The following is a 15,495-nucleotide window of genomic DNA, read 5'->3' as shown; positions in this document are numbered from 1 at the left end:
GAGACAGGACCAATTGTCAAAATTTTGGTGTCGATCATTCGATTTCATCCTGGACACTAGAGAAAATGGGCTAAAAGTGTTAAAAACCGGAATTTTCCTTTAACTGGAGCATACAGAGTAAAAAACCCATGTGCTAAAAGAAGAGCTAAGTGCAGTAATTAGATTTTAAAAAAAGATCTACAGTAAATCTATGGGTTTAACATTAAAGATGAAAACTCTTAAATGTAAAGAATGTCCTTCTTTAAATAGCCACTGACTTAGTGGCTATAATGTATTTAACATGCACAAGTGACTGTATGTTGAGGTATGTTTATTCACTAAGAGCATCCATTTTTAAGTCAGCTGAAAAATAATCGCTGATTATTTACTAAAATAATGGATAGCTGCAGCCCTAAATATTGGAGATTTGACCCTATATTTTTTATTTTCTAAATCGAACTCAAACTATTACATAAACTGTCTCTTTTCAATATTCATTTAATCAGATATGATGCTATCAGGTTCAGGGAAAAAAAAAAAATAAACAGAAAAACTCATACCATGAAAATCCTAAATCAAGGTCCTAAGATCCTTCAGACTGGACCTGTAGCTGTTTTACCAATCACCCAACACTCAAAGACTTACTGAGTCTTGTTCTAAAGCATAATGAACTAAAAAGTAGAGAAAGCTGCCTACTGTAGCTCTATCAACAAGAGCAGAGGAGTAAAGCATCCTTTCCAGCTGCTCTTTCTTGCAAAACCTAAGTGGAAATAAATCACAGATATTTTAGAAATAGGGAGATATGAGATTAGACGGGCTTATAGATATTTTTCACTTATTCCCAAAAGGAAGGCATGTGCTAAAAATATATATTTTAGTCATATTAATTACACTTCCTATTTGAAAATTGTGGAAGTGGACGAGACATTTTATTATGCCTTAAGAAGTCATTGTAAAAGATTAACTCTCTGCATTTCACCCACCCCCTTTGGAGCAGTGGGCTGCCATTGTTCGGCCCCCGGGGAGCAGTGTGGGGTTAAGGTTCTTACTCAGGGAGCCAGAGTGGCAGTCTGTAGGAGTAGGGAAGTTGAACTAACCTCACGATGCCAAGCGCACTGCCCTAGGCACTAGGTAGTAGGGAAACCGTATTTGTAGGAAAACCGTCCGAACCGTTCGGTTCGACTGTCTCGGTTCGATTCGCGTGTGTTTCGTTCGGTTCATGCGCTCCTCCTGTTTCTCAAAGGCGAAGCGTTTACACTCCAGAGCAGAAGGTGGCGGTACTGCGACCAAAGCCAACCACCAGTAGTAAACAAGAAGAAGAAGCGAAGCAGCGTAGCAGGGTGTAGCAGAAAAAAATCAGTTGTTGTGGAGAATTGTGTGGGTATGGCGAGTGGGGAAGAACAGGAGTTGGAAGACGCGCCAGCAGCACTTTATAGGTCTGCTGTATGGGACCGCTTTGCATTTAGAGTGACCTACGATGACGGCGGAAAGAAAGTTGTGGTTATAAGTGCTACAGTGTGCAAGCATTGTGCAACACGTTTTGTTTATGCTAACAGCAACATGACCAACATGTCATGCTAACCCCGAAATCCCACATACTCCGTCAGCGCTCTGCTCCGCTGCGCTGTGGCTCCCATCCACTCCGCTCTGAGTTCCTTGGAGATCGTAGAGGGCATGCGCAAGATGATTAAATTCAAAGCAGCAAAACATGCGGAAATGATCCGGGGTTTCTGCGGATCATTAAAAATAATGACAATTCATAAATTTTTGGGGATTTTTTTCACTAATTTCATAAAAACATTTTTTTTCATAAATTTTTATAATTTTTTTTATTTTTCGGTGTAACGATAAACATATACCGAAAACCGAACCGAAAACAGTGACCACGAAACCGTGAACCAAACCGAACGGTGGATTTTGTGAACCATTCCACCCCTACTAGGTAGCCACTCCCCAAAGCAGGTATAAGCATGAAGGCTCTTTCCTAAGGACCCACACCGGCTTCCTGTTTGCAGGATGGGTGAATTACCACTTGAGCGAGCCAGTCGCTTCATGGAATACTTCAGCTTCATGGAAAGCAGTGATTTATTTAAAAGTCCTGGAAGAGACAGCTGAAAAAAAACAAACAATGCATCTATGATTTTAAAAGTCCGGGAAATTCAATCTCAGTTGGCTTTAGTCTCAGATCCACTTTCTAAAGACAAACGCAGGGGCTGATCTCATTCACTCTCTCCGTTAGTGGGATTCCAGCGTGAGTCATTTTACTATAATCAATAAATATGTGGGTGGGGTGGAGGATGGGGTATTATCTGATTTATCAAGCAACCATTTGCTGGAGACTTTACAAAACTACATGACTCATTTTCCAGTAAACTCATCCAGTGATTGGTCAACAATGGGAAGGGGATGAGATGTTTTTGAACTTCTGTCAACAGAAACTCAAGCACATTTTGTTTTTGTAATCCTGTATAGTCCTATTTTTTTTTTATCTGCTTCATTTCTTCCTCAGGATAAAACCATAAAATCACCCTGTTTTCACCCTCAGACTGTTGTAATAACAAGGATATGTTCGATGTTCCTCCGCAGGTTCTCGTTGAGCTTCGCCTCCAGCTCTGCCAGCTCCTCCTCAGCCTTTCTCATGTCTTTCTGTAGCTCCAGGCGAGACTTTCTTGTATCATAATAGCCTCCAGTAAGAGCCCCTCTGTGGCTTACCTGGTCCCCTAGAAAAATTTAACAGTATAAGGAAGGGCTACCACAATATGATCCTTTCATTTATCAATAAATGGGGGAAATAGATTGGATGATTGCACCATGATGTTCCAACTTTAAGCGACTGCACAGACCATCCAGTACAGAGCTTCAGAGTTACAAAGCTATGCTAAAGGTTAGCTTACCTTCCAAAGTTATACAATCCATGGTGAAAGCTCGAGCCAGCTGGGTGGAAACCTCCATGCTACGGCAAATCAGCGTCTTTCCAAAAACGTGCTTAAAAGCCTTGTCAAAGTTGGGACTGTAGCGCAGCTTACTGATCATGGGAATGGCATCCTTGAGGCAAAAGATAAGTAGACAGAAACATAACTAAAAGGATCTTCACCTGAACAAAAAATGCAATGTAGACAAAATGATGATACACTAGGTAGATCCAGTTGGACTGATAAGTGCTAATTGCTGTTTCACAATTAAATGCAAAATCAGCTAAATTATGGATTAGCTACTCGGAGTGGATCTTTTCCCAGAAACTACATGAAAAGAAGGAAATAAAGCGAGGCTCTCACGTTTGTCTCTGGGTAGGCCGTGTCTCTGACGTCCAGCTTGCTGAGGGGAAGGAACGTCACTTCTCCAGGTAAGTTCATTTTGTTGAACTCCATCAGGATTTTTGTGCTCACCTCATCGGTTTCCACAATGTGGTAAAACAGTCTGGAAGACAAGTTATCATTTTACTAAAACTGCTCGCTACATTAAACACATCCCATTAAAAACAACCCAATACGTGGTAAACAGATTAAGACTAATAGAAATTATTTCTGTGTATATTTCATTTATTTTATTTAGGGCAGAATTGATCACAAATTACCTCCAAAATAAAGGAAAAAAAGCATCAAATGTTATGTCAACTTTTATTCTTTTAATGCTAAATAGAATTAAAATCTTTATTCAGATGATTATATATAGGGCAAACAAGCTTAAAATATTACCATTTAAGAAATAACAATGACAAAAGTAAAAAAAACACCAATAGATTGACTAAACGAGTATTAAGTCATCTTGAAATCTGTATTTGTTTGTAAAAATATTTAGCTATCAGCATTTCCCTTTAAAGTTTAAACTTTCTAAACTCTAAATGTTTAATGCCTAAAACTAGGACTGGGCAATGTAGCATAAAAAATTAGCATAAAAGATTTTATTACACCAAATGCAATGGATTATTTTCCTCTTCCATTTGTTTTATGACAGCAAATAAAAAATAACAGAAACAACTTTTTTAAAAAGTGCTTTAATTTTAACCAATCCCTCTAGGAATGAAGAGGAAAATGAAACATAATGGCTGTTAGGTCCTGCCATTATAGTCAATGACAAAATGCTAGTGGTGTGTTGCCCACTAAGTTAGTTTATAAGTTTTATTTATATTTAAGAACAAAATATTACAATCAATGTCACCCTTAATAATGAAAGCCCAATAAATGCATTAGTTGGGAAAACAACAAAAACACTTTTTATTCAATATTCATAAACCAAAAAATAAATAAATAATAAAAATCACTAAAAAACCCAAGTTACCCCTGTAAAGTGCAAACCACAGGAAGTTTATTGACAACTACCATTCACCTGGCTTTTATAGACTAGCAACCAAAAAAAGGGAGTTTGATGGATTATTGTTTTGCTATGAAAAAGGTTCATGGCAAAGCACTTTTCAATCATCTGAATAAGTGATTTACGTGAGTTACAAAAAGATAAAAGTCTACGAATAAGTCTGAAAAGGAGCAAAAAAAAGAAAAATTATATATATGATGTAAATAGGGATAAGAAAGCGCTCAGTATACCACATGAACTATGTTAAAGCTGCAGCTTTAAAGCTGGTTGTGTGAGGGAACGTAACGGGTACATTATTTACAGTTTTTTTTTTTTTTTTTTTTTTTTCCAGTTTGATAATATAAGCCACAACAATCCTGATGCCTGCTGATGTGTCCCAGTGCAAACTTTCTTTACAGGATCAAAATGGACAAAGTAATCACTATCAGAATGAAAGCTTGCCATATATTTTTTTATATAAAGGGAAATGTTAAGGTTATTAGTGTTTCTGATAGTCGTAGTACATAACTAGGTCCCTTTAGAGATAAATAAACGGGGTAATATCAAAAATCCTTTTGCCAAGATGCACCATAACAACAAAAGAACTGGCCAAACACCAGATTTGTAGAGGAAGTTCTGTGAACGTCTGAATCTCTAAAGCAAAGCAAGCCTTGTTGAACTTCTGCTTCTAAATATGGTTAAACCCCTTAAGTTAAGCCACACTAAGCATGTTAACTAACAAAGAATGGAGAGAATCAGGCAACAAAACAGCAAGAAACAAAAGCATTTCCTTCTAGACTCTAATGCTGATTTATGTGGCTTTAGGCAATGTTTTTTTCCCCATCAGCCACCTCTCTATTCAAGTAGCATTGGAGGAACTAAGAATACCTGACATTAATCTACATTTGATGGTAGGACATTTCTTTCAAAAGAAACATTTCTCACCTTGTCCCTGCTGTCACTTCCACGCAGGTGTAAAAAGCTGGCTCACACTCAAAATTATTCATGACAATGCCATGGTAACCATTGATGACATGCTGGTTAATCCCCTTCCTCCTAAAATGCTCCAGAACTTTGTTTATGCTGTCGATGCCATTCAGGATGGCCTGCAAGAGAAGAAAGAGGAATGATTGTATCTAGATGAGAGGTTTTAAAACCATTCAAGACTTTCCCGAGAGTCCCAATTTTTTTTTTCATTGTTTTTATCCAGACAATTTCTCTTAAACCAGCAGTTCATGCTTAGAATGATTTCTGCCTCAAACGGTGATTTTAGTGTGAACAGTTGGTTTTTAATCAATGCAAATTTCTATTTCCTAAAAATGGAGGAGGCAAAAGTCTGGAAACAACAATGTTTTTCTACACCATTATGTTTTACATTATTTACCAAGGAAATCCCCCAAAAAATCTCTTGCTGTGGAGCATTTTGTAGGAATTTTGCATGAGTTTAAAAATAAAAAACCTGTTTTTATAATATAATATAATATAATATAAAATATAATACATAATATAATATAATATATATAAATATATATGACGTGAAGCCTTGATGAAAAAGAGACTCAAAAATGTCAATTCAATACAGTGAAAAACAAAAAGACTGCTCTATGCTCAGCAAATCTAAAAGGCTGGAGCAGAGATGAGATAAGGGCGAGTCCATTAAACACAGGAAAGAGACTGAATCAGCTGGGACCAATGAGAGGGGAATAAATGAATGCATGACATTTGTCCGTGAAGCTCTGAGCAGCCTCCTTTCATCTCAGCAGATATTATTCAGAGGTGATATTTGATTGATGGATATATCCAGAAGAAATGACTGGATGAGCCAGACGAGTGAGTCATATGTAAATTTAGCAAGCCTTCATAAGTTGTGACTGTTGAAGCAGATGAATGATTTCATTTGATATACCTATCCTGACAAGCGGATGAGTCACAAAGTGAATTCTTGGCGGCATTCAGGTGGGCTCACTTAGAGGCCAAAGCACTTCAATCTGAAATTATCAGTCCTTGCTGATATCCTTGCTTGCTATTTTTCCACAGAGAATGTGAAGATTGGGACAGATTACCGTGTGAATTTTTAATAGACTGACAGCCTGACAGTTTTAGACGACAAAAAGAGATCCGCTGCCAAGTCTAAGTGGTCAGATAGGAAAATTAGCATGTCGTTATAAACTTGTCAACAATTCCAGTCATGTGAAAACGACTCTCCTTCCCTCATCTACAGATGGACGTATTAGTTGTCCGGGTCTTCTATAATACAAGTCAATAATTACTAAGTCATGCGGAGTGACACACCTTGCCTGTGGCTGCTCTGAGGAGCTGCTGCTTCTTCTCCAGGTCCTCTCGCTTTGCTGCCAGGGCCTGTTGCTCCGCGTTCTCCTCACGCCACAGGTAGCTGGAGGGACACAGACAGTCACACTGTTACACTTATGTCACTAGAAAGATTCAGGCTCTACTGCGGCAATGACACTGAGATGTAAAAATAATGCCATGACTTTGCGACAAATTATTTTCTACATTCATTGAAAACTGCTTAGGAACTATTACAATAATATTTGCATAACAAAGCCTTGGAAACCTACAGCAAAGTTCCTCCAAGGAATAAGATATTTGACTTCTGATTCTCTTCACTGTGAGTGAAGACATCTGAAGTACTAATATATACAAAAAAGGTCAACACAAAATATTTTCCTAATAAATATTTGCACTATAAAAATGGAAGACATGGTTAGATCGATCCAAAAAAGTCTTGTACAGATCTTTTTTATCAGACTGTCAGCCTTGAGGAAGAAACCAATATTGAGCAAAACACGTTTACCTATAGTTCATTTCCCTTTGAGATCAATAAAGTGTTTCCAAACTGAATTGAAAAGTCTGAACAGTTTTTGTCCAGGATGTGTGGAGTCTGTGGTGACATTAGAAGCTGTTTTCCTAAACCTCTACAAGTCCTGGATGAAAAGAAGGTCAGTCCTGATCATCTATCCCTAATTGATCGTTATAGTCTAAAGGCTGGTTTATGCTCAGAAACCAGGTCGTCTGGGCGTGTCGCCCCCACTCCTTCCGAAGACACTCTGCTGCACCTCTCCAAAATTGTAGGTGGCCGAAGACAGGAGGCTACTGATTGGTTAGATTTACATCCACTCTACACTATGCGCATTTCCTGTTTGGTACCTTAGTGGCTTGTTTTGTTTGTATGACCACCATTGTGGAAAACGACTCGTAAAGTTGGACCAGCTAGAACAGCGAGGTGCGCTAGAATGCTGGGTCCCTTTTTACACCTTGATCCTCCCTATTTTTTGGCCTTGTGTCCTTCCGTGGTCACACAAATTTGTCCCCACTTCCTCACCACCTCGGCCGTATCTAGCCCCACTGCTAGTTCCTGATTGTCCGCCTTGCGTACAATCCGTCATGCCTCAATATTGGGCATAAATCAAAAATATCTGCGACAAGCTCACTGCGACACATTGCTGTGGGAGGATAACCAGCCCTTTAGGCCTGTCCTGCTTTGCAGATGAGCCAAACCAAACTGTGAAGGAATGAATAATGAGAAAACAAGATGAAGAGTAGATCCTTTGGAAGGTTCTACTTCAATGTTAGGTTACTGTAGGCAGCAAAGGCTGCTGAGAGATCTGCTTAAAGTCTAAGGCTACATTTACACAGCACGTGCCTTAGTGCTATATTCCGATTTTTTTAGTTACTGAAGATTTTGTTGCTTGGTCACCCATATTTTATTAACAAGGCCTTTGGTGGAGCAGAGAAGTCTTTGGTGATGCTGAAGTCTAAGAAGCTTGATGGTGCCTGCTTAGGCTTTGAAAAGTACTGGACACAAATCCAATATACGACCACATATAAAAGTAAATCTGGTCAGGGTTGGGGGTTTTATTAAGGTGACAAAAAGATCAATGTTAAAGTTTCTGTCACATGAACTTAACAAAAAAAAAAGTATTTAAAATATGCATCTTTAAAACCATTGTTTTTAAATCTATATTCAGTAAGTTGTTCCATGGATATTACTTCTCCAAGAAACGTGAATTTAAAGATTGTTTTTGTTCTGCAAAAGTGAGGCCTCTGATTAAACCTAAATCTGCTGTTTTAATTAGGGGTGTTCTGATGCAATACTGATAACAGAAAATTGTGATATATATAAGCCAAAAGATGAATATTGGTATATATCAGTCTGTCTTTAAAATCTCTTATCAGAAAGACTTTACTTTCATCCACTTTTGTTTAAAGTTTAACTCTTTGATGAATAAGAAAGTAGTCAGTTCTTGTACGTGATGCTGTTAAGTGTTGTTCTCTGAGAAATATCACTTGATCAAGCCTTTTCTATCAACGCACACTATAAAATAAAATAAAAATAAGCACGTATGACTCATGTTGACATCTCATCAGGTCAATATCAGTATCGGTCAATACTCAAAGCTGCAACATCAGAATAGTATCAGAAAGGAAAACATATCAGGAGGGGTGGTTTCAGTAAACTATAAAAACTAATAAATATTTCGGAATAACAGAACAATGGCTTAATGGAGGAATATTTCAATTTGAACATAAATGTTACAGGCAATAAGCTACTTGTCAGCAAATATTATTGGAATAACAACAAAGGGGTTTATTTTCTTTACCAGTGATGATTTATAATTGATATTTAAAATTGTCAGATCTGTATGTTCAGCTGTGATAAGGACAAGATGCAAATGTAGAAGAGAGAGAGGTCTAAAATACAGAAGGAGAGAAAAAATTAAAACTAAAGAACTATTTTTTGTAGTACAATAATATCTTATGTAGAAAATGTCTGTACGTCACTAACCATAGCATATTCATATGATTATACAGCATGAAGAAAATTATGTGTGAAATAAGAGTAAAATGCAGAGCAAGGCAGAACAATGGTGAAGTTTCTTACTTTCTTTCACTTTGGAGTTCATCTTTCCTGTTCTTCACTTCATAATATTTCTTGTCCAGCTCCTCAACGCGGGTCTTGACCTCATTTAAATCTTGATCAAGTTTCTGAAGACACAAATTGATCAAAGTTCAGACCAATGCCTTGTTGAGAGCTCAGATAAAAGAGACAGCATTTAAACTCCACCTAATATAGAGATCAAACGTTTTGACACTAAAAGACACGTGAAAGGACAAGAGGCACCACAGAAGTTAGTAGCCTTTATAAGACCAGTCTTACACCATACTGCTCCAGGTTCTTCTCCTTATTCATCTCTGTGTCCTCCAGGTCTTTGTGGATGGCTGCAATCTGCCTCTTCTTGTCATTTATGGCCTGGTCCAGGGACTTTAACTCTTTCTTGATCCACTTATCCCTCTCCTCCTTTGAAGTAAACTGACTACCACGGCCCTGCTTAGCATACAAGTCGGTCCTCTCTTGGGTAGCTTGAGCTAGTCTAGAGAGAGAAAAAGAAAAACACCCAGGATAGAATTCTGTCAAACCAATAAATTACATTAATCACAAAATAAATGATAAATCAACCTGAAAATTGGTTGCTGGGATTCAACTGACTGAAATGGATCTGATTTATAGAAAAAAAAAAAAAGTGCTTCCCACATTTTCTTGAACCAAGTTTTGCAGAGATATTCTATTATAGGCTTTCAGTGTGTGCTGAATTACTCATCCAGCAATGCTTGATCATCAGCTGCATAGTTATGAGTCATCCCTACCTAGAGATGCCCCGCTCCTCCTTTTCCTTCACCATGTTGAATTTGGGTTCAGTCTCCTGCAGCTCTTTTTGTTTCTCCTCAATCTTCTCCAGCAGCTTCTGACGCTCCTTCAGCAAACGTTTCTGACAAAAAAAGCATTCAAGCAAGTTAAACTCCCTTCAAATTTTATTAGTGAACTGCCTTTAGATACATGACCCAGTTTTCCACCATGAAAACTAACAAGCTTTTTATTTTTCCACCACTTTAGACGAGTGTTGAGCCTGCCATAGCCAGATGGGCTCAGTCCAAGCACCAACAGCCAGCATGAAGCTCACATTTCAAAGACTGGGCCAACAATCCCTTCTTCTATGACTCCCATCCCTATTCTCACACTACACAACCATTTTACACAAGGCCATATGGAGAGTGATCAATGCCAACTGTGCATACATCAATTCATGCCAAAAGGAATGTATAGTGGGCCTGAAGGCGATTCTGCTGATAACTCATTTACCTTCTCAACTCGTCCCAAAATGGATGCTCACATTTGTTTGTTTTATTTATTTTTTTGCCTTTTATCTGAACAAAGTTTAAAAATTGGACACAAATTTCAAAGAGTGCCTTTCTACAGAGAAAGGACGATGCCATTTTTACAGTCATTCCCAGAATTACATGTTGGAAGTTGGTCCCAACAAGAATTTAATGAAGATATATAAAATTAACTTAATAAAGCTCTGGGTTTTGCATCCTTTTAAAAAAAAGTAAGAAAAAAAAATCTACTGGATTGTTTTCACGTTTGAAGATCTTTTGCTTCCCATCCAGGAATCTTTTTTTAATTCGAAATGTCAGAATCGGCATGGAGTTCCAAACTTTATAGGGTAGCCCAAACAAAGCCTAGTTTTGGCTTAGAAAACATGCAAACTGTAAGACAAAATTGAGAGACAAAACCCCCGGACCCAAGATGAGCAGAGTAGTGTATGCAGTTCAAAGCAGTGAGGAATTTTCTGATCTTTATATTTTAGCAACCAAACAAACTCTGCACAGATGCATGGCCCAACACAGGAGAGCTACCTCTTCTGGACAAGACTCTGCTGTACATCTACACCTTACGGACAAAGGACGTTTGTCTGAGGACCAGAATGTCCACGTTTTGGACAAAGAAGACAACTCTATCGCTACAACGCAGCGATAGAGTTGATTCCTTCCCACCATCATCGCAACCCCCACCCCCATACAGAGGACCAGAACATCCCGCCTGTTCAGCCAGGCCAACAATTCCCCCTAACCCCTTCCTCTCAGGGGCATAGACCAGTACTGGGTATTGCAGGCTAACAAACAACTCAAGGACTCTCCATTTCTAAGGGGCGTATCTGTTCTTCTGGTTTAATTTGCATGTTTTCTAAGCCATAAAAAGGCTTTGTTTGGGCTACTCTATAAAGCTAGAAACTCAACGCTAATTCTGACATTTTGAATTGAAGAAGATATTTTGTTTTACTTTTTTGAAATGACTATGACCTGAATGACTGCATTTTGCATCCACAAATGTTAGGATTATGGTTAGTCCCTTAGATTACAGGGGTAAACCCAAGGGATTAAATTAGGTCCATTGACTTTAGCTTTAGGTCCAATCATTTACAGAAAAAAACAAAACATTGAAATCCGAATATAAATAAATTATTTTTAAATAGAAGAAACAGATAAATAATAAATTATTAAACATGCAATTGCCCGACCAACCAAATGGTTGATCATTTGTTCACTTTATGTCATCATCATTGAAGTATTCACATATGAAGTGATCATTTAATCACTTCATATGTGCATAAATTTGCTACTTCCCTAAACATTGATATAACAAGTAGATAATAAAAAGAATCAACAATTTTCCCACCATCTATTCCACTCTTATGTTATGATCATCTTTAAATCTAAATAATGATTTTTTTTTTTTACTTAAACATGCATTTTCATGGCAGTAAAATTCTTTCAAAACCAGACCTGCATGATCCAGAAAAGAAAGGATGAAAAAGCAAAAGGGAGGAAAGACAAAATGATGAATGAATGTAAATTGTGGATGCGCATTATATCGCCATTAGCATTATTATCTTCCAGTATTGGTCATTTTTAAGCATATTGTTATCGGTCTGATAAGCAAAACTGAGCCAATGCTTAATTTTCTTGTTGTTGTTTTTGTTTCCAGAGGAAAAAGTGGGTCATGTGTTGTTTGTTTGGTCATGTGACAATGACGTTGATGCAGCAAAGGATTGTGAGAAGCGATGTCAGCGCTGTGGTCTGACTTTCATGGTGTCCAAACAGTGGGGAAACATATATTGTCGGTTACCACATCACTAGAACTAAGGCAGCAACTAACAATGATTTTGAAAATTGATTGATCTGTCTATTATTCTTCGATTAATAAATCGGATAGAAAAGGGTCCCTAAAAGACTTTTTACAGAATTTAAACCAGGTGAAACGAAAACTTTTCCACTTGAGGAGTTCTGCATAGAGTTTTTTTTTTGTGTACAATTTTGGTATAATCCCTGCTCTAAGTGGGTTGCTCTGTCAGCCAAAGGCAGATTTTAGAGTCCCTCTACTCCAGATAACAATTAGTTACCAAATTTGCTTAAAATTATTCTAATCATCGATATAGATTAAACTGATTAATACGGTTAATTGTTTAGTCCTAATGTATAAACATACAGTGATATGAAAAAATGTAGAGATGGAAGGTGGAGTATAAAAGATAAAAAAAAAAAACACACTAAAGAAAGGCTGGATGTAGGTTGTAGGGTGATGGTAAAAAAATTATACAAATCTGTGGATGGATAAAGAATTACAAGGATTCAATTTAAAACTATATGGAGGTTTTTGGCAATAGCATAGATAATCTCCTTTTTCACACTCATCCAGATCTGGAAAATACTTGAATTAATTCAATATTTTTCCAGACACAAAGGAATACTGTGAAATGCTTAGTCACTATTTTTCTGATAATGTTCGATAGAAAAATCCAAACACAAATGGTTGAATTACATTTCTAAGTAGCTGTGTTCTCCATTAATATCTGGTTTGAGCAAGTGAGTTAGAGGAGTGAAACAACCCTGCCTCCTTTCCCACAGTGATGCTGGTGAATATGAGGGGTGTTGGTGCACCATCACGTATTCGGAGTGACGCAGATTGGAGGCTTCCGTACCCTCTGTTCACTGTTGCCTGCCAGCTCATCCTGCAGGTCCTTGGCCTTCAGCTCGAGCTTGGTCCTCTGCTTGATCTGCTCCTGGCGCTCTGCCGACAGTTGCTCTCTCTCCTCCTTCATGGCAGAGACCTTGGACTTCAGCTCGCGCACAACGCGCTCAGTCTCCTACAAAGAGGAAATGAAAACACAGAAACAGGTTTTGAGATTCTTTTCAGAAGAATTTGGTTTTTTTAACTCAACACTCAGATTAAAAAAAAATCTAATTAAAATGAGGTTACTGCACAGACTTAAATTAATTGACATAAAAATAAACAACTTATTACACATTATAGAAGCTGCTGCCAAAAAATAAACAAGGAGATTGGATATAAAAATAAATGCTTAAATGTATAATTTTTCTCCTTTTCAACACCCACAATAAAAAGAAAAAAAACATCTTCAATATTACAGATATTCTCTTAAGATCAAATTACATTAATAAAAGACTCACAAGCAATTATGGTTTTAGGATGTTGATCATAATAATTATTGTGACCTATAAATCAAAAATGTATTTTACAACTAAAGAATAAAAACATTTGAACATCTTGGAATGGGATTTTACATATACATACATACATACATACATACATACATACATACATATATATATATATATATATATATATATATATATATAAACTTGTTTTTAAGCACCAGTCTTCACATTTTTACCTCCACTTTGTCTCGGGCATCTTGCTGAGCATCACGCAGCTGTCTGGATTTGTCTCCACAGGTCTCCCTCTTGCTGGACAACTGGAAAAAAAAAAAAAGGTACAATAATATTTTCCCTATGGGGCTCTCATTCAAAGATTCAAGCTAATTAACTATGCAGTGTGTGAGAGCAGTGTAAATACACCACCTCATCCAGTTTGGCCCGGGTTTCGTTGAGCTCCTGGTTGTAAATGGTATACTCCAGAGCTCTCCTCATCTTGTCCCATTTCTGGTACTGAGCCAGCTCTTCCTTCTCATCTTCCAGGGTATGCAGACGCTCCTCGATGTACTTCAAAAGCTCATTGATCTTCTCTCGCTTCCCCTCTGGAAAACACAAAAAGCAGGTTAGTGAGTCAAAAAAAAATATGTCAAAATATTCACTATATGCATCATTTTACCATGATTTTACTGTTGCTTTAGTTGCCGCAAAATGTCAAACAATTATAAAATAACCACAGCTGTAAAGAAATGTTGTGTGGAATAATCTAAAAGAGCAGCAGGATGTTGGTTCACTGCTACAACATAACATCAACCCTCTTTCTAGATTTTGTAGCTTTATTACATTTCATTACAGCAATGTTTTTTAGGCTGACCTGTCTCCTTCATGAGAGAAATGCTCTCCTCCTTTCGTTCATCGTACACTCGTGTTCCAGCCACCTCTCTCAGAAGCTTGAGACGCTGAGAATCAGGGGCTGTGGCCATTTGGTTGATCTGTTTGAGGAAATAAAATATGCAATGAAGACGGGACAACAAAATAGTGACTTAAGCAAAGAAAAAACAATAATCATAATTCTGAAAATGACAATGTTAAGTAGTGCCTGTCATTTTGCTTGCTTTAAAACAGTGATTCTCAGTAAAGTACTGTGGAAAAACATGAAACAAACGAAAGTACACAAGTGCAACTAGACCACCCACTGTTTTCTCACCTTTCCCTGCTTGACAATGTAGTACGGGTTACTGCGAGAGAAGCCGGCACTCTCCAGAAGGTTCATGACGTCATTCTTACTGCAAAAAGAGACGGGCATGAAAACCATAAAGGAGGAAGGGATGGAATTTTCTGCGGGAAACGGGGTTTTTTACAGGTACACACACAGTCAAACCACAGCAATACGTACGTCACCATCTTCTTGTCCAAGAAGTACTGGTCCTTCTTTGCACCGATGACACGGCGAAGGGAGACCTCCTCTTTGTCGATCTGGGGGAAGAGAAATTTTTCACTAATTATGTTAAAAACTCCCCATAACAGAATTATTGTGCTTTTACAATACAATTATGCAACAAGGCTGACTCCAGTAAAAATCTCTTCTGCACTCTGATTTCTGCTTTACTTTAAAGAAAAGTACAATCACACAGGCTGAATACTGCTTCTTTCCGAATATACAAAGTCTGATCTGTTTGTTTGTCTTTTGTCAAAATGTCAAAATTCAAAGAGTCATACATAATATAATAATAGCTAAACATTGTTCATTCTAGGGCTGCAACTAACGATCATTTTAAAAATCGATGAATCGGCCGATTATTTTTTCGATTAATCGGACAAAAAATATTTTTTATATTTGATACTCTTTATTCCAAAATAAACATTTTAGACAGAACAAACAAGCACACAAGTACAGGTTGCTCATTAACTGTA

General features: G+C 37.5%; 1 protein-coding gene across 1 annotated transcript in view; it reads right to left on the bottom strand.

Annotated features, from left to right (window-relative positions):
• Window positions 1-15,495, bottom strand: part of smc3 (structural maintenance of chromosomes 3) — a 37,003-nt gene that overhangs the window by 18,387 nt on the left and 3,121 nt on the right. Inside the window, exons 6-19 of the mRNA XM_015372648.1 lie at window positions 14,978-15,057; window positions 14,789-14,867; window positions 14,456-14,573; window positions 14,011-14,186; window positions 13,824-13,904; window positions 13,110-13,274; window positions 9,937-10,058; window positions 9,449-9,662; window positions 9,173-9,276; window positions 6,562-6,661; window positions 5,215-5,375; window positions 3,255-3,396; window positions 2,874-3,024; window positions 2,547-2,699 (exon numbers count right to left, since the gene is read on the bottom strand). Of these exons, the coding sequence (XP_015228134.1) occupies window positions 2,547-2,699; window positions 2,874-3,024; window positions 3,255-3,396; window positions 5,215-5,375; window positions 6,562-6,661; window positions 9,173-9,276; window positions 9,449-9,662; window positions 9,937-10,058; window positions 13,110-13,274; window positions 13,824-13,904; window positions 14,011-14,186; window positions 14,456-14,573; window positions 14,789-14,867; window positions 14,978-15,057 (1,846 nt within the window). The remainder of the gene's footprint in view (window positions 1-2,546; window positions 2,700-2,873; window positions 3,025-3,254; window positions 3,397-5,214; window positions 5,376-6,561; window positions 6,662-9,172; window positions 9,277-9,448; window positions 9,663-9,936; window positions 10,059-13,109; window positions 13,275-13,823; window positions 13,905-14,010; window positions 14,187-14,455; window positions 14,574-14,788; window positions 14,868-14,977; window positions 15,058-15,495) is intronic.

This window comes from Cyprinodon variegatus, unplaced genomic scaffold (assembly GCF_000732505.1).
Source record: "Cyprinodon variegatus isolate N-32 unplaced genomic scaffold, C_variegatus-1.0 Scaffold74, whole genome shotgun sequence".
Taxonomy (NCBI): domain Eukaryota; kingdom Metazoa; phylum Chordata; class Actinopteri; order Cyprinodontiformes; family Cyprinodontidae; genus Cyprinodon; species Cyprinodon variegatus.
This window is presented reverse-complemented; position numbering and strand designations above follow the sequence as displayed.